This window comes from Lathyrus oleraceus, chromosome 1 (assembly GCF_024323335.1).
Source record: "Lathyrus oleraceus cultivar Zhongwan6 chromosome 1, CAAS_Psat_ZW6_1.0, whole genome shotgun sequence".
Taxonomy (NCBI): domain Eukaryota; kingdom Viridiplantae; phylum Streptophyta; class Magnoliopsida; order Fabales; family Fabaceae; genus Lathyrus; species Lathyrus oleraceus.
In genome coordinates, this window is record NC_066579.1 from 282,072,212 (window position 1) to 282,083,888 (window position 11,677).

At 33.9% G+C, this 11,677-nt stretch overlaps 1 protein-coding gene across 1 annotated transcript; it reads right to left on the reverse strand.

Moving 5' to 3' along the window:
* Window positions 1–10,137: 10,137 nt before the first annotated feature.
* LOC127130592 (carboxylesterase 1) lies at window positions 10,138–11,451 on the reverse strand. The gene has a single exon (XM_051059575.1). It carries the CDS (start codon window positions 11,398–11,400, stop codon window positions 10,387–10,389), a length of 1,014 nt encoding a protein of 337 aa, XP_050915532.1. The 5' UTR covers window positions 11,401–11,451; the 3' UTR covers window positions 10,138–10,386.
* Between the last annotated feature and the right edge of the window lie 226 nt (window positions 11,452–11,677).

Sequence of the window (11,677 nt, forward strand, 5' to 3'; positions counted from 1 at the left end):
TATGCTTATTTTGCTTTTGGTGTTAATTTAAGTTTTTAGATGCGTTTGATGTCGTTTCCATGGTATTGTGCATGTTTCAGAAGTAGTTGAAGAGTCGGAAGAGCCAAGGCAACAATGGAAGAGTGAAAGAAAAAGAAATAAAATATAGAAGGAAATTCCTGGAGCCAAACACGGCCCGTGTCTCCTGACACGGCCCGTGCTGCAAGAAGACCTTCTTCCCATACAAAAACCAGGGGGCTGACACGGCCGGCCGTGTTGCTTGGCACGGCCCGTGTCAGCAAGTCTGAAGGAAAATCAAAAATAAAATAATTGAAGAGCCAACACGGCCGGCCGTGTTGCTTGGCACGACCCGTGTTGGCTAGCGCGCTGAATTTTTCTGATTTTCTATTTTCACTCATGAAGTGATCCCGAAGGGCAATTTTGACTTTTTGACTTGGCTGTAATGTGTACTACACTATTTAGACCTAATGGAAAGACAAACAGGAGGGACGGAAAAAAAGAGAACGAGAGAATCAAGATTTTTGGAGAACGGAGATCATCAAGCGCGGAAGCAATTGAAGATCGAAGCTATCTAATCTCTTGTAATGTCTAATCTTATATTTGTACCTTCTTTGAATATGATAATGAGCTAAACCCCCCAATGCTAGGGGGGTGTCCCTGAATTGCTTTTGTAATGAACCTTTTTCCTACAATGTTATGAATGTCTATGTTTTTATGAAATCAATTTGTTATATCACGAGTGTAATGCTTGCCGTATTGGAAAATTAGGTATTGATTTGGAGGTAAAGGAGGTCTGACAAATCCCTTTATCACTATGTGTATAACAACATCGCTAATTTCTCTTAGGAATGAGGATCTGATAGTGATGATGGGAAATTCTTGATATTCATACATGGGATTAATATTCTTTTGAATGGCTAAGGAATTGGGATTTAAAATTGAATGTTAATGGTTTCTGGCTAAGGAATTAGGGGAAACTACTCTTGAGAACCATATTGAATCATTCGAACATAGATATCATAAAATAAGGATTAAGTTTATTTCAGAGCAATTCATACACCCTTGATCTAGCATGTTTAACTTTTCTGCATTCAAAAATTTCTATTTTGCCTTTATATTTTACAAAGCAAATTCACTCTTCACTTACCAACCCAAGGTTATTTTGTTTAATTGAATCATTATCAACACTGATAGTTCCTACGCAGTCCTCGAGATCGATACTCAGGATAATTCCTTTTATTACTACATCGGTAAAATAGTACACTTGCTATTTTCCCGATCAAAACTCTTGATGAATTCTTGATCAAAATGATAAATGAAGATCATATGGATCCATATATGATGTTTAGAACTAATGTTAATTATTCCTTGATTGCTCTCTTGTCATGAGGGTCTCAAACCCTAGTTGTGAGCTTGATGAGGCATAGGTGGATGCACACACTACCTACAAAAGAAACAAAGTTATACATAGACATATTTTTGGTATTTTGTTTAGTAAACAAAAGAAAATAAATTATCATACAATCAAAATGTGCTTGGTGATCTCTCCCAATGCAAACCCAATGAATGAGGGGTAAGGAGGATACCAATGTGTGATCCCAAAGCCAATGCAAATGATGAGATATCATGAGAAATCTTAGGATCAAAATTGGGGTCTTACAGCAGGAAAAACCATAAGAAAGACTATTTTGCGCCATAATTTTCACAATTCTTTGCTATGAGTTTCTTCATATCCTCACCTATGGTTTGGCAGAGATTGAGGATTTTGTCTGTTTAGGTGCTCTCATCCTCAGTTGTTTCATTTTCTTCTTCTTCCTTAAATGATGAATCTTTTTGTATCCCTTTATGCTTGATGTAGACTCTAATCTCTTTTAGGGTATTGTAGGTGATCATATGGTTTGATGATTCTCACGTTTCACCCATTCTTTCAACATTGAAGGTGGCTAGAAGTTGTGTGATCATTGGTCCATGGGATAGTCCTGTAGATGGATTTTCCTTGCACCAGATCATGTGGTTGAATATGCTTTTTACCCAATTGGTTGGGATTTCTTGGGTTATGAGTCATAAGGGTCCTACATCTTCCATAATTATATAATCATGGTTTATGACCATTCGAAAGAGGGTTCTAGTGAGAGGGTAGTGGAGGATTCTAACCTTCGGTTTTAGGTGAGCGACTTTGAAGGGGACTTTCTTCTTGTCCATATCGTTTATCATGAGGTGGTTGATGGCAGTGGGGTGTTTAAAGTTCTTGAAGCCTATTGCTTTATCAAGAGTTTATGTCATCTATTTAGAGGGAAACTTAAAGGTTCTCCTAAAGTGATCCTTATGAATAACGATTTCCATACCTCTTACGGATGTTCTTAGAGAAAATCCTATAAGTCTTAGGTTTAAGTATAATTCTTATACTAAGTTTGGGAAAGTCCTATCTGGTATTTTTATGAAGATTTCTTTTAGGGAATCCTGGAAGATTAGGTGATAGGGCTTGTAGTTTTTCAAAAGGCTTGGATCAAGGTACCAAGGTTGAATAACTCTCTTGGATATGATTGTCATATTTTCTTCTTGCTTGCAGTTAATTGGCCATGTAGTGAAGGTATTTTCTCTAGAAGTATTTCTAGATTTTTGACTTGAGAGGCCACAATGATACTTATGACACGAAGAAAAGTTCACAAAAGAAAAGATACGGGAAAGTATGAAATGTAAGAAAAGGTGAAGAGATATATACCTATTTATTGTGCGCCATCTGAGGATTTGAGCGTCTACTCCTGGAAAGCATTCAATGTTGATTGTGCTGATCGAAAACCAAATAAAAAACTTTCCTATTTGAGTCTCCTAATCGATTGGCTAAGGGATACAATCAGTTAGATTTTCAAATTTATCAAGATTTTGTGAAATCTTCATTAATGTTGGGATTTGATTTGCTTGAGGTGCAAGGTAAACTTGGATTTGATATGGAAATCTTTGTATAAAGTTTTTCCAATTGGTTGTCATTATGTGCTAACCAATTGGGCTTACGTAACTTAGATACCTTGGTGCATGTTGGGCCTCATGTTGGATTTTAGACTTTTCAGAACCCCTTTTTTTCATTTTGCACCACTTTCTAGAAAATACTAGAGTAATCATATTTATTGGTTAGATAATAGATTATTTCGATGAGCAACAAATAAGGATCATTATTTTAAGGGGTTCATCACATTTTCCTAATTATTTCAACCTTAAAATAATGTATACCTCTTTTATCAAGAATTCTTGATAAATATTTCCCAAGAGGGAAAACACCAAATGATGTATCCTCCTCTACACATTGTTGGATGCAAGAGTTGATAAAATCACAAAATATATAAGTCCATTACATACATATACATTCAACTGATCAACACTGATCATACACTTTGAGATATTCTCAAATAATTTACTTTGATCATAAAAATTGATATTTTCCATCATTGTTCATCTTCAAATTAAAGAATTCATAAGTATTGTATACTTGGGAAGTATATTATTGCTTTGAACAACTTTAACTAATAATCGTCAAAGTTCCAAGCTGCAAAGCATACCTGTAAAACACTAAGGTTTCACTTTTGGTACCCATATCTTCTTGGGCCCAGGTGCATTAGATATAGAATATCTAAAGTTGTTACCTTTATATCTTTTCTACTTATCAAAACAAAACACTTCTAAGTGACCTATTCTTTTACAATATGTGCACTTATAGACTAGACGCTTCTTTCCCTTATGATTTGTGTCTTTTCTAGTCTTTCTTTCCTTCTTAAATCCTAGACTCATTTTTATTTATGGAGTATCTTTGACTAGATAAAATTAGGTCAAGATCTTCTTTTCCTTGGGTAAACTTTCCTATTTCAAGTAGATCAATTACTTATTTTATAAGGGAGACACATTGCTTACATTCTTCTTTTGAACTTCTAAGATTGGTTATCTCTATTTTGAAAGAATTGTTTATTTCCTTAAGATGTATTAGGGATTCCTTAAGACATAGGATGCACTCTCTTAATTTAGGATTTTCTTTCTCTAATTGATCATACATTCTAAATATTTAAGTGTATGATGGTTTGATACCCGGAGTGGTATCTCCCTCGTAAGATGTCTTTAGGAAAATTCTATTGTCTTCATTGGAAGATGACTCTTTTATATTTCTCCCCGAGGTTGATGTCTCCCATCTTCTTCTTCTTTCGAGTATTGAAGAAATTTCTCCATCTTCTTTGTCATTCCTTGAACAATAGGGTCCTTCATTTGATGTTGAATTTTTCGAGGATCGTTCAACTACTGAGTATGTTCTTTCGAAGGATTGCACATGAGATGTATCATAGAAGTATGATGAGTATGATGATTCTTCAGTTTGGATTCCTTCATCTTTTAGTAGTTGAACTAAATCATTTAACTTTTCTACAATTTCCTTATTTTTTGATTTTTCCTAAAATTCATGAAGGCTCCCATCTTTTTATTTTACGATTGGGTTAAATTTCCAATTCTTAATTTTTAGATATTTGTAAGTAATGCAATTTTCAGCAAAAATTCCAATATTTCTAAATTTAGAAAAACATCCAAGATTGATATCTTCATCTTCTTCGACTTGTGTGTTAATCTTCTCTTGTTCGATACTTGGAGAAGCTCCATATATCATCTCAAGAGTATCCCACATTTCCTTGGAGGTATTGCAATGATGAACATAGTAAAATTTGCTACCATCTAGAGACATAGTTATAAAGATTTTATTTTTAAAATTTATCTCAATCTTTCTCTTTTCTTCTTCGGTCCAAAGAGAATTAGGTTTATCTACTACTTCATCATTTACTTGATGAGTAGGGATAAACAGACCATCGACTATTATTTCCCAAAATTCATGATTTATGCTTTGAAGAAAAATTGTAAACCTAGCTTTCCAAATGTTAAATTTACTATCATTGAAAAGTGGTGGTGTGTTGAGAAAAGATCTCTTGTCGAAAGTCATATTCCTTCTGAGACAATTGGTCCTTAAATAAGATTCAGACTTTGATTCCACTTGTTGGACTTAAGACTTCACACACAAGAGGGAAGGGGGTGGGAGGATTGCGTGGATCAGAAAAATGTGGTTTTGAAAATCTTTGGGAAATAAAACCAGAGTTTAAAAACATTCTCAAGTACATAGTAGTGGAAATAAAAAGCAGAATATAAACTGCATAATTTATAAAATTTAAGGGAAAAGAAGATATCCAAGAATTATAGAGGTTCAATCAAAATAAAAGGACATACTCATCTCCACAAGAATCGACCTTAAGAGTTTCCAATAAACATTGTGAGCTTTTAGTTGTAAAGACTTACGAACCCCATTATACAAGGAAATATTGGTTGACCTCCAACCAAGACTTTGGTACATAGAAGTTTGAGTCTTCTTTTCAAAACGGTGAATCAAGGTGGTTAGTCATTTCTTCACAAACAAGGATCTTGGAGCAGTTAATCTTCAAGTTCGTAAACCTTGCAAGCTTTTACATGGGCATAGCTCACGAACCTTAAACCTTGGTCTTATAAGGGTTGACCAATAACCTGTGAGTTTTAATACCAGGCTAATCTCGAACCTGTGAAGGTTTTAATATCGGGCTAAGCATCAAGTTATCTTGGTTTTAGCATGGGCTGACCAATAACGTGTGAGATTTTAATATCAGGCTAATCTCAAACCAATGAAGCTTTTAGTACTGTGCTAAGCTTCCACCTATCTTAGTGTTATCACGGAATGATCAATAACTTGTGAGATTTTAATACCGGGTTAATCTCAAACCTATGAAGCTTTTAATATTGGGCTGACCTTCAACCTTCCTTAGTTTTATCACGGGATGACCAAGATCTTAGGAGATTTTATCAAGGGATGATCTTTAACCTAAACTAGGGGTTGAACACGCGTACTCCATAAACCAAAGCTTTTAACGAGTTTTACTTCTAACTCAAATAAATCCCTAAATGGATAATATTCAACCAAGGTGTATACAAAAGATTTGCTTGGTGAATTTACAATTTTACACTTCAAGAATTATAGAGTAATTTCACTCACAAAAGGACTTTTCTCACAAAGGCACTATGGCTAAAATCTTAGTGAGAGAAAGTAAATTTGTGTGTGTGTGTGTGAGAGAGAGAGAGTTGTATCAAAATAAGATTATGCATAAAATGAAATAGGGGAAGGGACCTCTATTTATAGGTTAGAGGATGGCTCAATAAGGAATTCAAATAAATTAATTTTATGTCAATCTAATCGGTTAGCACATGTTTACAATCGATTAGAAATTTGAAATATAATCGATTGTAAGTTCAAAAAAGGAATAAAAAGATATCTAGCTGTTGCACATCCTTAAGGCATTGTCCTAATCTATTGGGACTCAATTTTTACCCGAGCTAATCGATTAGACAAAGGTCTCAATCAATTAGATAAGGAAAATTTTTGCCTATAACTATTTTGACACTTCCTAATTCATCTGACACAACTTCAAGATATTTTTGATAATATTTTCTTTAGTAAAATTAGTTGAACATATATTTTAGTATGCGTGTGTGTGATTTAGCCATGCACTTTTAGGATAAAGGCCTTAAGTTTTACAACTTGTTCACTCACTACTAAATTAGTAGGGTCCTTAGTACTTTAAGACTTTGCCATATACTTCTCTTTTGTTCTCTTTTGTTGACACTTGCTTGAGTAGTTTGAGAGGATGCTTTATTTAAATTCCATTTAATTTCCATTATTGGATATTCAAGTCCATCAAACCTTAAATTCTTAGGTTTGCATAATACTTTTCGTCGTCATTATCAAAAGTTGATTTCCTTATTAAAAGAATATCACCTCGTTCTACATTTATTACCAAACATATTGGAGTATTATTTAGGATGATGTGTGCAATGCATTATGGAAAATTTTCATGACAGGTTGGATGCTTCCCAACTGCAATGCAAACATAATTGTTCTTATCTCTAAAGCTTGTGAGGCAGACTCCATGGACAACTTCAGGCATATTTCCATTGCAAACTACAAGTTCAAGCCCATTTCCAAGATCATTTTTGCAATGCTTCTAAAAATCAAGCATTTTCTTGTGTCAAAGGAACAAAAAGGAACATAAAAGAATGCCTTTGTTTAGTTTCTGAAGTTCTTAATCTCTAGGACAAGAAATCTCATGGTGGCAATATTGTCCTCAAGATTAACATCACAAAGGCCTTTGAGACCATCAATTGGTACTTCCTCATCAAGGTCCTCAGGAAGTATTGTTTCAACAATTCTATTTTTCACTCGATAAAATTAATCCTAGAATCTGCCAAAGTCTTCGTTTCCCTAAATGGATTCACTCATGGTTACTTTTCCTGAAAGGGAGGGTTCAGACAGGGTGACTGTCTCTCCCCTCATCATCTTTGTATTACTGAGGATGTCTTGAGTAGACATCTCACCAACATGATTAGCTTAGAAAAAATCACTCCCATGAAGGCTTCTAGGGGCATCAATATTCCAACACACCCTCTTTATGTAAATGATATTCTGGTCTTCTGCAAAGGCGGGTCTTCCAACATCTCGCTCTTAAACAACAGTTCTATGACTAATCTGTTGCCTTTGGTCAGATCATCAACAATTATAAGTCTATTATATTCTTGGGATCAATGTCTTCCAAGAGAGCAAATCATTTCACTAACCTCAATGGACTCATCAGAGGTAACCTGACTTTCACATACTTGGGGGTTCCCATCTTCAAAGGAAAAGTCAAAAGAAATCATCTTCAAGCTTTGGCAGACAAAATGGTCACAAAGTTGTCTACATGGAAATGATCAACCCTGTCTTATATTAAAGAATCATTCTTGTCATCTAAGTCATCCAGAGTGTGATTTATCATTCAATATTTGTCTACCCTTGGTTTGTCTCTCTATTAAGAAGCATGGAACAAGCAACTAGAAACTTCATATGGAGTGTCAACATCAACACTAGAAAGTTTGTGACAGTTGCTTGGAAGAAGGTATGTCTTCCTAAGGTTCATGGAGGGCTTGGCATAAGGTCTATAATTGTGATAAACAATGCTTCGAATTTGAAACTCGGTTGGGACATAATTGCCAGTGATGAGTATTGGGCTAGGGTGCTTATGAAGCATGGAACTATAAATCTCCATATTCCTTCAACGATACGGTCTACCATCAAACCTGAATTTCAATTCATGCAGGACAACTCTACTTGGCTCTAGGGAAATGGCAGCGAATCAGGGTCTAGAAGGACAATTGGTGTAGGCATATCTTGCTTAATAAGACTGATTTTGACATCTATAATATTGACCCTGACTTGTTGGTCTGTGACATGATGAACATTAGTGTATGGTCTATTCTTAGTATCTGGTATACCTTGTTTCATTTCATGAATTAATCTTTAAGTCCGGGTAATCCATCTCCAGAAGACTTAAATAGAAGGATTTGCCATGATTCCTCAAATGGAAATATCTCAATGAAACATGCTTATTTTATGAAGTCTTCTTTTTCAATTAGATGGAACTGGCTTTTTATGCATATCAAAGTCCCTACTGGTGACATGCTCTAGCATAGAGGCTGCACTTTGGTCTTCAAATGTAGTATTTGTAGGTCACAAGTTGAAACCATTGACATGTTTTCTTTCAATGCCCATATGCGATCAAAATATGGAAGTGTCTATGCATAAACATCAATTTATCAAGACCCATTACTTCAACAGATGATGTTTGACCCCTCTGTTCCAATAATAAATCTCCTCAAGCACCATTACTTCACCACCAATATGGAAATAATGTATGCTTGCTCTTGCATTTGGCAGGTGATAAACTTGGCTAAGTTTCATGATATGGCCTTTCATCTTCTCACAACCATAGCTAATATATATGCTCAAATAAAAAACTATTAGGGAGAACATTATGCTTCTTGTCTCTTCCTCCATGTTGGATTTCAACTTTATGAAATCTTTCAAGGTCAATATCCACTTTCCTCGTGCTCCAAGAGTGAAAGAGGTTATCTGGTAGCCTCCAATCAATAATTGGCTCAAATGTAACTATGATGGTTCCTTTGACTCTCAAGCTAGTGGTTGTGGTTGGATCTTTAGAGACTCTAAGGATAATTTTATTTTAGCCTTTGCTGAACCTACTCTAAGTACTAACTCCTTACATGAGGAATTCTCTGTGTTTTTTTAAGAGTCATTTATATCGTTAGGTATAGAGCATGGATTAAGCTCTGGATTGAAAGCGACTCCGTCACTGCTATCCAAGTTTTTTTTAAAGGGCTCCATTGTAAACTTAGAAATATATGACTCCATTGTAAATTAATATGTCTTTTGTTATGAGTCACTTGAGCGGATTTTTTTCCTAACATAGGCAGAGCACATCCCACACTCTAACTCGTTTTTTACTCTATCCTTATAGCAATTATAACTGATTTATAAAAAATAGGATTGAAATGAATTGCTTTAAAATTATCTATTGAGAGTGTTTTGGTATAGTTTTCATTCTCTTTTTTTTGGCCTTTATTTTAAAAAAATCCTCAAACTAATAAGTAGAGAAAAAATGTTTCTAAACAATTTGGCAGCACCGAGATGGAGTTAGAAATTTTGATAAGTGGAACAATACTATATAAATTTAACGGTAGTTCATTGTCGGTAAAAAAGAATATTACATATATATATATATATATATATATATATAGATATAATATATATATATATAATATATATATATATATATATATATATAATATATATATATAATCAAAATACTTTAAAATGCTAAATCATAAGTAATTTAAATTTTCCTTTCACATTCTACCTACTATAAATATTTACATAAAGAATATACATATCAAACCATAATAAATAAAATAAAAATATTATAACTATTAATAAAGAAAAAATTTAAGGTTATAAAATTATAATTGATTGTATATCCAAAAAGTATAAAAACACATATACATTTGCAAATAATATTTAATCTCTATATTTATATTATAAAATAGACTCGCTTTTTTACATTCAACCATATTAAGAATATTTTTATTTGTATATTTGACTAAATAAACATATCATTTATATTATTGTATATTTAAGTCCTTATAAAAATAAATATTAAGTTATTTTTAAAGAGACAACCCATAATCTTAAATAAAATGAAATACAATTATTAAACATCAAATTCGAAACTCAGGTGTGAGGCACTAAAGGATGGGAGACCAGATAGATTTTTCACCCAAAATCCAGTGCACATCTCCACCATTTATTAGAATGACTTTCTCTCAGATTAAATAATATATAATTAAATCAAGGGTTCAAATTTTATTACAGAAACTATGAACCGCAGAGAATCTGTTCCCTAAAGGCCCTAAAAGAATGACTTAATATTTGAACCTCTTCATAAACTCCAAACACCTTTAAATGATGTTTCTCTGTTGAAATATGAAAATATTTATTTGTTTAAAAAGTGGTTCATCTTTGTTTGGATCCAAAAGTTCCATCCCATGAAAACCTTCCCTTAAATATTTGACAATATTAACCCTCTTGCTTCTCAATATCTCCATAAATTCAACTTGTCGATCAATCAAGGGGTCTCCATCACAAACCGTCAAAAGAATCCTCCATTTCAGTTGTTTGATTTCATCCAAACATTTATCATCTTCTTTATCCATAAATGTTGGATTACAAAACTTATGGTCTCGACCAACACCCTCGGGCAATGCATACTCCCACATAAGATCAGTCGCCTTAAGAGGCAAAACTCGATCATTTTCAAATTTCAACTCCGAATTTGTTCTCTGGGACCCACCAAAAAATGGATGGTGCAATATCAACCCTCTGATCTTCAATTGGTTAGAGTTAGACTCATCAGTGGTAGTAGTTGCACAATGTAAACCTGTCTGGTATGCGATATTCCCTCCCGAGCTGGATCCCATGAGATAACAATTGGACATGTCACAAAATTGATTCACCCATTCCTCATTTGTTGTTCTCAACCAATTTAACGCCTCAATCGCGTCTTCATATGCAGCGGGGAGACGCGATTCAGGGGCAAGACGATAATCCACTGAGGCAACCACGGCATTAACTTTTTCCGCTAATTTGAAGCAAAAGTCATGATTAAAGGTTGAAGAAACATTAAACAATATGAAACCACCTGCATGAAAGTAAACAATTAGAGGCAGTTTTTTAGAACTTTGAAGGGCTGTGCGAGGTAGGAACAAACGTATCAAAGTTTTGTTAATAAGATTAAGAGGGACATCTTTAGAGAGAACAATGTTGTTTGGGTCTTGTGTAGGTTCCGTGTTTGGTATTTGCTTGAACCTTCTGACACTACCATCATGATTTATGATAATAGGTTGGCTTTGTGAAGGCTCAATGGTGGGTTTTGAATCAAATGGTAAAGCTTCTTTTGATTCATGTTTAGACATAATGGTTTTGGAAACTTGATAAATAATGGGTACTTGGTCCAAGATAGATGCGTTTGAGGAATATGTACAACAAGTTTATATAGTAAAATATATAAACTAAATGGAAGTTTTTTCTTTATTTATTTATGGATGAGACTATTATATTATTTTAAAAACATATTTATAAGAGAATTCTAGAAACCTTCAAAGAAACATTCCCTTTTATTGCAACCAGAAACATTCCCTTAGGTTTATTTTCCTTTAGAAAAGTAAACTGTTATATCATATATTATACATG

What these genes read in the sequence shown, in the direction of transcription:
- LOC127130592 (XM_051059575.1), bottom strand. Translation starts at nt 11,400, where the DNA reads ATGTCTAAACATGAATCAAAAGAAGCTTTACCATTTGATTCAAAACCC.